Below are 11,468 nucleotides of genomic sequence, written 5' to 3' on the forward strand. Positions count from 1 at the left end.
TCAGTGCCAGTATTTAGGCAGATTTTAGGTTTTGGGCCAATCAGGTTGCTGCTCTTGTGTTGCCATGGTTACTTAATCTACTCAGCGTCTTCAAAATATATTCATGTAATTTAATCTATGTTAGGAATGGGAGTTTAACCAAACTAGTCACAATTTTCCCATCCTTTGATTGATAAGAGCAATCAAAGTCAATATTAATAATAATTCAGTGAGTTTTTCTGGTGCATATGATGTATTTTGATATTTTAAGATTCTGGATTGCCCCACAATTTGCGTTTTTGAGTAGAATCAATTTGCTTTGCTTATTTTATCAGAGGATAAATAATATTTTCAGTGGGGGAAGCAGTGAATGGTGATTGCTGCTTCTCATGCTGACCGTGGAGACTGACGGAGTGCATGCATCATCCGGCATCATCATCCAGCATCCACCTGCTCCCCTCCAACATGGACCAGTGTTCGCCTGCGACGTCATCCGTCCCCGCCCTGCCCGCAGTATCGCTGCCTAGAGGATGGACACGGTACACGGCCTTGCCACCGAGCCTTGTCCCGACCGGGAATTAATGGACTCCGAATACCGACCCGAGTGACACCCTAGCCCCCTCCCTCCCAAAACTTCCATCAGGGTGGAGGAGGAGGCCCGACTTGGAAGAAGGAGATGCGGGAGGGAGCGGCGCGCTTTGGAGCTCCGGTTGCCGGGTACCGACGATGATGACTACCGCGGAGGAGCTTTAGGAAAGACAAAAAAACAAAATTGGACTAGTATTTGAGGATTCTAGACGCCGTGGGATGCCTTTTCGACCGGAGGGAGCCGCGCGTCGTTAAATAAAAGATGAGGAACCACCCCGACACCCCAATCTGAGGGTCCATGACATGAGCCGACGTGTCGTGTTCTCGTAGCCGCTGCTGGAGATGCTATGCGCGTGCGAGAGGCGCCCCCGGTCCGAGCGGTTCTTCTTCTCCTCCACCTCCAGCCACCACACGGTGTTTGTGTTTACGCAAGCCGTCTGTCTGCTTTCACAACTAACAGGCCTGTAAGTGGGACATGCCCGGGCCCTGTGGACAACACGGCCGAGTAATGTCGCGCGTGGGTGCCAGCCAAGAGCTGTAAAAAAAAAGGATTTAAAGTGTTTCTTCGTTTTTCTGTAAACATCCAGCCATTTTGTTTTGACCTCATTAAGTGTGCTAAAGCTGCAGAGGCTACATAATGGCAAAATAACAACAACAAAATATACATTTCTAATTTTTTATCTATTGTAGTTTTGTTGTTTATGACATGCATGCGTAACCATGTTGTTTTTGGAAAGTGGGACGGAGCTGGAGAAAGCTCTCCTAAACTCTACTGGGAGAACATGCAAACTCCACACGGAAAGCCCGTAGCCCGGATTCAAACCTGGAACCTCAGAACTGTGAGGCAGACGTTCTAACCTCTCGTCCAGCGCTTCACCAAAGAGCAGCCACCATGTCTAAAGTGGTCACTAACAAGGAGAAGAAATCCTTCAGCAAGAAGCTGTTCCGGAGGAGCTCGGTCCGCTCGGTGGGCAGCTTCATGAACAGAGTTCTCCGGACTCTCTCCACTTTGTCTCATTTTAGTACGGACGAGCAGGCGGCCCGCGACGACAAGGACGACGCCTCGTTGATCCCCACCACCACAGGTGGATCGCTCCAGTCGGACGACAGCGACTGCGGGGGGTTCCCCTTCGGCGACAAGGTTCCGGGCGTGGCCGGGCTGAAGAACCACGGCAACACCTGCTTCATGAACGCCATCCTGCAGTGCCTAAGCAACACCGAGCTCTTTGCAGAGTACCTGGCCCTGGAGCAGTTCCGGGGCGAGGGAGGAGGTGCAGGACCTGAGGCCGGCGGTGGCTCAGATTCCAAGGCGACTAAGTCCAACGGGGTCTTGGTGCAGAAGAAGTCCAGCCAGCAGCAGCGGGAGGAATCCGGGGAGGTGACCGAGCAGCTGTCCGGCCTGGTTCGAGCGCTGTGGACCTTTGAGTACACGCCCCAACACAGCAGAGATTTTAAGGTACTGTTTTGACACTCATATAAATTAGAAATATATATTTAAAAAATAAAAATCTAGGTGAGGTGAGATGAAGCTCAAAAGGAACTTAATTACTTTTTTCGTAACAAGCAACCCTGTTTCATCTCGTCTCCTGACAAATTCCTAATGCCCTTGTCACAATGTCTTCTGCTCTTCTATTTTCAATTTACATAAAGGGGAGACGAGAAGAAGCGAGGACTTTGTAGCGTCTGCTTAAAAGCGCTCCTATTTTGGGCTGTTTTTTTTTTTCATTCTTTGCTTGGTTGTCAGCCAGAGTATGAACCGTGTTGACGGCTTTTAGATGTTTTCTTGTTCGAGCGACAGCCTCAAAAAGTATGCTATGACTGAGCGGAGTCAGAATGAGATTTAATGGTGCAAAGGCAAAATATACCTCCCTCCATCTATCCATCCATCCATCCAATAATAACTGTGCTCTCCCCCGCTGCAGAACGTGGTGTCAAAGAGCGCCCTTCAGTTCAAGGGCAACTCCCAACACGACGCCCAGGAATTCCTCCTGTGGCTGCTGGATCGAGTTCACGAGGACCTCAACAACATCATCCGTCCTGACGTCAGGCCCCCCAGGACGGTAAACAGCAAAAATCCACTACGTTACACTTTCTCTTCAATTTCCCATGTGGCCATTTTTTTCTTTGCAGCCTCCAGTGGAGAACGAAAACACTCCAGGAGAATCTGCCCTTCCGGTGCCTGGCTCTTTTGTGCAAGAGCTTTTCCAGGCACAATACAGGTAAAGTGTTTGCAGCTTTTATTGACGCACAAACATTGACTGTAGTGACACAATTTAAGTTTGTTTACGTTTCTGCTTCCAGATCCTCCCTGACTTGCCCTCACTGCCAGAAACAGAGTAACACCTTTGATCCTTTTCTCTGCATCTCACTGCCAATCCCTGTACCTCACACGCGGTGAGTTCAAATCGATCCATAAATATATTCTCGCTTATTTATTTATTTTTTTGGGGTCACGCAGGCCCTTGTACGTGACGGTGGTGTACCAGGGCAAGTGCTCCCACTGTATGAGGGTCGGGGTGGCCGTGCCTCTATCGGGCACCGTGTCCAGGCTCAGACAAGCCGTGGCCCAGGAGACTAAAATCCCGGCGCAGCAGGTACATCTCCTGGCACACTCGTGGTTGAGAAAGACCATCTGACCCCCCCCTCCCCTCACAGATCGTCCTCACCGAGATGTACTACGACGGTTTCCATCGCTCCTTCTGCGACGACGACGACGACCTGGAGATCATTCAGGAGAGCGATTCTATTTTTGCCTTCGAGACCCCCGAGCTCTTCAGGCCCGATCAGATCCGCTCCAAGCGAGCCGGTACGACGAGCGCGTTATCGCCCCGATACCGATCCCCGATTTTTAATTCGTTTGACTGCAATACAGGGAGTCCACATGCCAATCTCAACCAGAACAACTTGAAATTCGGCACGGATAACAATCGGTTGTCCCCGCAAATCCAGGAGCCCGGCACGCCGCCTCTCAGCCCCAATAAGAACACGGGGCAGGACGAGAAGGTGGTGCTGTTGGTGTGCAACCGAGCCTGCGCCGGTCAGCAAGGACGCAGGTACGTCCAGAGGGATCTTTGCATAGCTGTTATATTTACGAAAAGCAAATACTGCTTCAAAAAAATGGATTCACAAGACTGTTTTGGGGATTCAGGTTTGGGAATCCTTTTATTCTCTACCTGGAGCGTACTGTCACATGGGATGTTCTCCAGAAGGAAATTCTGGAGAAGATGCGTCATCTCCTGCGCCCGGGCGCCGTCGTGCAGGTACGTCCCGTGAAAGCAATTGAGTCACTCGTTGAATGTGATTCCATTTTGGTGCTCTACATTCCGGCAGGTGGGGCCCTTCACGTTACGTGTGGTGGGCGTCGTCGGGATCACATATCTCCTGCCTCAGGAAGAGCAACCACTCTGCCATCCTTCTGTGGAGAGGTAAGGCCGGTTACCACCACTAGAGGGAGCCCTGCTCCTTCTGTTCATTACATAACGCCATTCCGGGCATATTTTTTTTTTTATCCAGAGCTTACAAGTCCTGCGGCCCGGGGGGGCCACCTCACGTCAAAATTGTTGTGGAATGGGACAAGGAGACAAAAGATTAGTAAGTAAAACTTGGCTGGAGTGATATCTTGCACATCTTCACCAAATCTGTCATCTACTTACAGTCTGTTTAAAAGAACAGAGGACGAATACATCCCCGATGCTGAGAGTGTTCGTCAAGTGAAGGAGCAGCACTTGCAGCCTCAGAGCTGCTCGCTAGCTCAGTGCTTCCAGCTCTACACCAAAGAGGAGCAGGTGGGCTCACGTCATCAACAAGTCCAAGACGTGAGATTTGAACGGCTCTTATTTGTCCATTTCAGCTGGCTCCTGATGACGCCTGGCGCTGTCCACACTGTAAGCAGCTTCAGCAAGGCAGCATCAAGCTCAGTTTGTGGACGCTGCCCGACATCCTCATTCTTCACCTCAAACGCTTTCGACAGGTAGCGAGAGATTTTCGGTAATACCCGAGCGGGAACAAAAAGATTCATTTTTTTGGTCTCATATAGGACGGGGATCGCCGCATGAAAATGCAGAACATGGTCAAGTTCCCGCTAACGGGTATGGACATGGCGCCGCATATGGTGAAGAGGAGCCAGAGTAGCTGGAGTCTACCCTCGCACTGGTCGCCATGGAGACGGCCTTACGGCTTGGGTCGGGATCCCGAGGATTATCTTTACGATCTGTACGCCATCTGCAACCATCACGGGACCATGCAGGGAGGACATTACACAGGTACCACATCCAGACAAAAAAAAAAAAAAAAGACACCTCCGCTCCTTTGTATTTATTTATGTGTTTTTAAAATTTTATTTATTTGGATTTATTTATATATTTGGATTTATTTATGCATTTAAATTTATTTATTTATTTATTTATTTATTTATTTATTTATTCTGTAGCTCAGTGCAAGAACTCCATCGACGGTCAGTGGTATTGCTTCGACGATAGCGACGTTCATCCGATATCAGAAGAGGACGTCTGCAAGCAGACAGCTTACATTTTGTTTTATCAGAGACGGGCCACCATCCCGTCTTGGTCTGCCAACAGTTCTGTGGGAGGTAATTTAGTTTATTTCTGTTCTCAATGTCAAGCCATGGAATATATGTAACAATTCTTTTCAGGATCGACCAGTTCTTCCCTGTGTGAGCATTGGATCGGTCGTCTGATGGGAAGCCGTCCACCGAGCCAAGCCTCGTCGGGTTCCTCCAGACGAACCTCGCTGGCCTCCCTCTCGGAATCGGCCGAGTTTGCCGGGGAACGGAGCGAGGATGATGGTAAGCCTGCAAATTCCTCCATGCAAGGTGAGCGATTTATTTATTCTCGAGTGAATCTTTCTGGCGTGCAGGCCTATCGAGCCGCCCCGTGGTGAGAGGCATGCAAAGGCAGACCTTCACCTCCAGAACCTCCATCGCCAGTCCGCTGGTGCTCAGTGAGAACGGCCAGAAGCCTTCCTGGTGCTCTGCTAAACTTCAACTCCGTTCTAACTCCCCCTCCCGCTTCTCCCTGGAATCCCACTCCTCTTCTCCGACGCTCGAAATGATAGGGGAGGTTGTCGATACCAATCTGTCGACGTCCTGCTTCAACGGTTCGCCAAAGCTCGGGGGTAAGTCCGCTCTCGCGGCGTCGGATCACAATCCCGGCAGTAAGCGGCTGATAGAACAGCTTCACCCCAAAGCTGCGTCACAGGCCGAGCCGAGGATCTCCTCGCAGGCCGGGGATAACAACAATCTTGTCAGCGGCGCCGAACAAATCAGTCCTCGACACGGGAACGCCGACAAGGAACAGAAACAAAGAAGTTTGGCCACAGGTGGCAAACGGAGCTCGGCAAAAACTGGAGTGGAAAGCGAAAGGAGCCCCAAGAAGCGTCCCGCCGCTTCCTCGACCTCATCCAGCTCGTTGTCTCCGGCGTCGCCTGCTGTCGTGAAGTCGCCGGCTCGAGCGCAGTCGAACGTTGCCACGTCCAATCCGAAGGACAAAACCGATGGCCCACCCAAAGTCAGTAGAGCCGGATCCTCCAGAACAGCGACGCCTTCCAAAAGAGGTCCAGCCCAAACTCAAGAGGGGTTGCATCCTGACTCCGCCCTACAGAGGCGGAGCGCTTCCCCAGGAAGTTCGCACCCCCAGAGAAGGACGGCCCCCAAAGGAGGCGGAGATAAAAGCTCCACCTCAGGAAGGACTAAAGGAGCCGACAGGAGCGCCAGCCGGGATTCTTCACGCACCAACGCCGTGTCAGAGAAGAAGATTAGCAACGGGGGTCCTTCGTCCAGGTCGGGTGCCGCTAGTCGAGCCGAGGGCAGGCCGGGTCGAGCCTTGGAGAACAGGACGGTGGCCCGAAGCTCAAGCAGTAGCTCCTCCATGGCTAGTCTGCGATCCTCCAGTGTCGTCCCCCCGTCGGTCGGCGTGTCCTCAAAAGCCCTTCGAAGGAACAGTAAGACCGAGGAAAAAGCGTTGTCCTTCTTCAAAACTGCCCTGCGGCCCAAAGACACCCGCAAGTCATCAGATGGCGGGAAAGCCACAGACCCCAAAGGAAGTCTGGAAGAAGGTGGCGGAGATGCAGCCACCAGGAAAGCCCAAAACGCAGCTTCGGAAGGCGCCGCGGCTAAGGAATCGTCCAAAAGTTCCGCTGCGGCCAAACATTCCCTCCTGCCCTCCTCTAAATCCAAACTCTCGGAAACCACCAACCAGGCTTCTTCTGCAAAAGAACCTGCAAAGAAAGAACCTGTGAAAAAGACCATGGCGTCCAGGAAAATCCCCATCAACTCCACTCAGTCAAGCCAGAGGTCCAAATAAAAATCATCATCTTACTCTCCTTTTCTCGTGCAGCTCCAAATGGACATTTTTAGCCTTTGAGTGGTTTCCAGCTGCCATTCCGGACACATCTCGTCCACTTTTTTTGTCCTCGACTTATTTAGGAATGGGTTTTACCAAAGCACTTTGTATGGTCATGATGATTTCCAGAAACTGTACTGTACTGTACATACATAAGCATGGGTCGCTCATTTAGCCAAACGATTGCCTGGTCGTGTCCGTTAGCTTAGCCGGCCGGTCTTTTAAGCCTGGTTTAAAATTCAAAACGCCGGCGAACAATACTCCAACTTTTTAGACGATCGACTCAGTTTTCTGGACTCTGAAACAATTTCCCAAAACCTTTAGCTCACCAATTACGGAGAGCCAAATGTCAATAACAGTGCCTCAGATCAGATAATCATAGTATTTAATCTAAATGATATAACTGCAAGTGTTGGTAAATTTATAAATATTTATGAAGCGGCGAATATGTCAGTTCAAGTAACACGCACCTATGTAACCTTAATCACTGTTTACATACACTCAATGTCGTTATCGTGCGAGGAGTATTTTTTTTTTAGGAGACGATGCGAGCACGTTCTTCAATGTACGTGTTTATTTACCTGTAAAAACACATCTTTTACTTGTGGCGCCCACTTGTGGCCTCGGGGCTCTCTGACTGCCACGCCGTCTCGGAACATTCCTCTGAAAAGAACACAGGGTGTATAAAGGCCATACCCACGCGCACACACCACAACACGGCCATTCGGTCTGCTTGCACAATCGAATGAGATCGGATTTTATGTATCATGTTAGCAGGTGTTGCTAATGTTTTGGGAGCTAAAATTGGCTAAAAGCTAAAACTGAAATGGAATTTCTTTAAAAATTGCATCATGAGTAACGCTGATTCAGGTTTTTTTTACATGGGTAGCCCATTCTCCTAATTGCGATAATCGATTAATCGACAATTCATTGATTATCAAAGTAATCGACAAAATTCTAATAATTGGGTTGCCGTTTCTCCTAATTGCGATTCATCGGCAATTGATTGATAACAATAAATAATTTTAATAATTGCAGTTTCTCCCAATTACGATTAATCGAAAACTCATAGATGATCAAAGTCATCGACAACTATTATGGGTCATTTTTTGCGCCGAACTTAAATTTTAAACACTCGAGCTTCTTTTTGCATCGGGTCTCATTGGCTTGTGCAGGTCTACCTAATCTAGTGGCCCCCCCCCTTCGTCCGCCAGTACATGTACATAGCGCCTGTGAGCTTGGCGATCATCCACACAGATGGCGGCTCATGTGAAAATCGTTGCATGATGACTTGCTTGTGCATGCACTCAACTATGCAAGCAGCCTCTCGCTCACGGCCTCCGCTGAGTTTGACGACGTACAGCTCTTGGATTGTGTACATAGTATTTCTTAGTGTTCTATTTTTCCAAAAAAAAAACGAAAAAAAAAGAAGCCAGCATCAGAGAGCATGTGAAGGCATTCTTTATCGACGCTTTGTTTGCACAATTACATTTTGTATGAATGTTAACCAACTGCTCATTTAATCTGCTCAGAAGTAAACCGACTCACTTGAAAATTGTGTTCATTTTCTTCTTTATATCCGATGGGGAAAATACCCATTGTGTCCGCTGGGGGGCGCTCCACATTTTCCTGCAAATGCCACTTGAGGGAAATACTTGTAATACTTAATTTGTCCCTGAACTGGTTACACGTATTATGAAGACGTACGATTACGTCGAATATCCTCCCATCGGTGAGCCCGACGCGTTATTAAACTACAGCGCTGTCATTTATTTAAGATGTGATTCAATTGTACTTTTATTAGTTTGGCCCCAGGCTGGCAGCCTTTAACCCCGCCTCTTTTTTCCTCTTGTAATTTTCCAGAAACGTCATCAATTTCACCGACTGCTTTCTCACCTTCTCTTCTCGCCTTCTTTTCGCTCCACCTCCTGGGGAAGTGATAAAAAATTTAAAAAAGACTGGCAGTGACACGAACCGTCCTCTCCAGACAGCCGACGTTTTCTTTTTTGTTTTACTCCTGCAGAAATTGCTGGAATTAAAATGCTTGTCAAGAATTCAAAAAAAAAAAAAACACGCAGACTGCAATCTGGCAAGAGTCCGACTTTTCTGCTGCCATCAATAATCGTCTTCGGTTTGTCTCACGTCCAAGCGAGGCTCATTAGCGAGGCCTCATCGGAGGAATCTGAAAGTTTGATCGGATTTCAAGCGTGACATCAGCCTTGTTGACTTGTGAACTCGTGGAATTAGTTTGCACGTCGAGCGGCCTTTTGGCTTGGCTCGGAATTGTGCCCGATGCAATCTCGCCGTATTGATCGGCGCAATTGAGTCAAATTCGATCCTTATTGATGTCTCTTTGTCGCAGGATTGAAAACGACGACCGCCATCATCTTTGTGATTAGCTTTGAGACTTTCTGCATTCCAGAACTCACCAAAAAAAAAAAAAAATGCATTTCATATCCCTTTTTCCCAACATAGCCCAAATCCAAGATATAATTGCATTTTCACTATGCCATCTTTTTTCTTGAACCACCATAAAAGTCCAAAACAGATTAAATAATTCACTTGTTTCGGGAACGAGCCCGTCAATTATTTCTCCCTCTCGCTCGAGTCCAACGATGCAATACTTTAGTTCCCTTTTAATTGGAGATGAAAAATCCAGTAAGCCTTGAGTGCGGGCGGCAAGAGAGCAGCTTTTTAGTCCATGCAATATACATGACGTGTCAGGCGGGACATCCACGACTGAATTACATAAACCCGAGCAGATGTACAGAGCGTCTCGGAAAAAAACAAGTTGAACCTTGGAGAAAGATGCGTACTTGAGAAAACATTCAGGAATCGCAGGATGCATATTTAAATATATATATCTATTTTTTTTTTTCTTCCTCACAGCCAGCCAGGTGGTTGTCGAGCAGACGGCTACGTCAGCCAACGTGCGAGGCCGCAATCATTGGCATCTACGCGTCTGGACCGACATCACAGGAATATTAAAAAAGATGCCGGCATGTCAATCATCACCTCCAATGTGCGCTTTCTCTCTCTCTTTCTCTCTCTCGCTCGCTCGATCTCCTTTTGGCTGCCAGCCGTGGCACCTCCTTGTATCTTCTATCATTAGAGGCACTGAGATGGAAGCTGCACGGGAGAGGAAGGCGAACACTTTGATGTAGTGCGCTTTCACGAAGGCAAATAACACACTTTGATTTTTTTTAAAAAGCCGTCTTCACCCAAACATATGCGCTTTTTGCACGCACATCCTGTCAAAAACAGGGCCTGACTTGCCACCCAGCTTTAAATTCCGCAGGCTTTTTTTGGCACGTGCCGTGCCGCGCGTTGACAAAAGTTCTTCCGTCTTCACAAAGGAAGACGAGCCCGTGTCTGTCCTATTTGATTTTCTCGGGGAGATAAATGAGTGTTTGGAGAAACATAAAAGCTAATGAATTCATAAACGCCGTGATGAGCGCAGCTGTCTTCAGCATCTGACGTGCAATCTGAGAGAAGGTGCCTCGGGGGTCTGGACCATCCTCCACTCTCTTTGTTTGGACATGTGTGATTTGGGTGAGGATGCTCATGAGAACAAACAACAATCAGGTCGCTATGATTTTCACTGCATGGTGGGCCCAATTAAAGAAAGTAGCGGCCCCAATGTGGCCCGCGGGCCTCAGTTTGCTCACCCTCCAAACTCCAGCGATCCAAAGTAGAAATTTTTGCCTCTTTTTGTGATGTCATCTGTCTTTTCCTCAGTGATACGGCGTTGAAAGCTGCCTCACCCCCCCATCAAGATCTTAACGCGCCAGCTCAGGTGCGGCGGGTCTACGGTCCGGGGGGCTGCTGACACATCAGACACGTTTTGATTCGCCGTGGATGTGAGGCTCATCCCGAGGCAGCCTTGAGATGAGCCTTGTTATCCTCCTCGGCGAGAGGCGAGGCGCGCATCCTAATTAGCACGCGTCTCCTGGCCAGAGCTCCATCGACACGCCTGCGAGCTCATCAGCTTTGCCAGGCCGACTTGTGAAACAAGCTGGTCGGGCTGGACGGACGGACAACCTTTTCCTGCTTGGAAGACCCCCAACTTAAAAATTAAAATCCAAACCGGTGACCTCAGATTTGCAATTTCCAAAGTTTTGCTGCCTCCCCTGACAAAAAGATGACCTGACTTTAACTTGGCCAGCCTCATTTCTTCTGCTCTTTGCTTTCCTCACCATAAGCTCATTAGAGCGCATCACCTCCACACACCAACTCGGTGGCCTCCCCACAGACTTCGCTTCAGACTGCAAATACTTGTAAGAACACGTATCATTATGTACTCGCGACCGCGACGCCGAGTTGTCAGTGCTTGGTTTTAATTTGCCTCCAAAGCCACCAGCGATTTAGACCGCCGGGACATCCTGTCGGCATACCAAACGATTCCGAGGACCGAGCAGAGTTCACCGGCAAATGTCAGCCGAGGAACCTCGTTTTTCATCCTGCATCCCCAATACAGGACATGTTTTAAGTAGCACACCTTAAATGGAGCATGCATGTGAAATGCAGGGCCATGCTAACACT

General features: G+C 48.8%; 1 protein-coding gene across 2 annotated transcripts; it reads left to right on the top strand.

Moving 5' to 3' along the window:
* Window positions 1-74: 74 nt before the first annotated feature.
* LOC148382764 (ubiquitin carboxyl-terminal hydrolase 31-like) lies at window positions 75-8,777 on the top strand. 2 transcript variants are annotated; one of them, XM_088360186.1, is made up of 16 exons: window positions 75-2,023; window positions 2,490-2,627; window positions 2,698-2,786; window positions 2,869-2,961; window positions 3,026-3,161; window positions 3,223-3,373; window positions 3,440-3,620; window positions 3,716-3,827; window positions 3,898-3,992; window positions 4,081-4,158; window positions 4,223-4,352; window positions 4,418-4,537; window positions 4,604-4,829; window positions 4,997-5,155; window positions 5,219-5,371; window positions 5,443-8,776. In XM_088360186.1, the coding sequence occupies exons 1-16, from the start codon at window positions 1,460-1,462 to the stop codon at window positions 6,885-6,887; spliced, it is 3,870 nt and encodes a 1,289-aa protein (XP_088216312.1). In that variant the 5' UTR covers window positions 75-1,459; the 3' UTR covers window positions 6,888-8,776. The 2 variants fall into 2 exon arrangements, with proteins under 2 accessions (XP_088216312.1, XP_088216311.1); XM_088360185.1 differs by having other exon boundaries at window positions 3,223-3,620; window positions 5,443-8,777.
* The last annotated feature ends 2,691 nt before the right edge of the window (window positions 8,778-11,468 follow it).

This window comes from Syngnathus floridae, chromosome 18 (genome assembly GCF_059516105.1).
Source record: "Syngnathus floridae isolate MCC-2025c chromosome 18, RoL_Sflo_1.0, whole genome shotgun sequence".
In the NCBI taxonomy this organism is placed as follows: Eukaryota; Metazoa; Chordata; class Actinopteri; order Syngnathiformes; family Syngnathidae; genus Syngnathus; species Syngnathus floridae.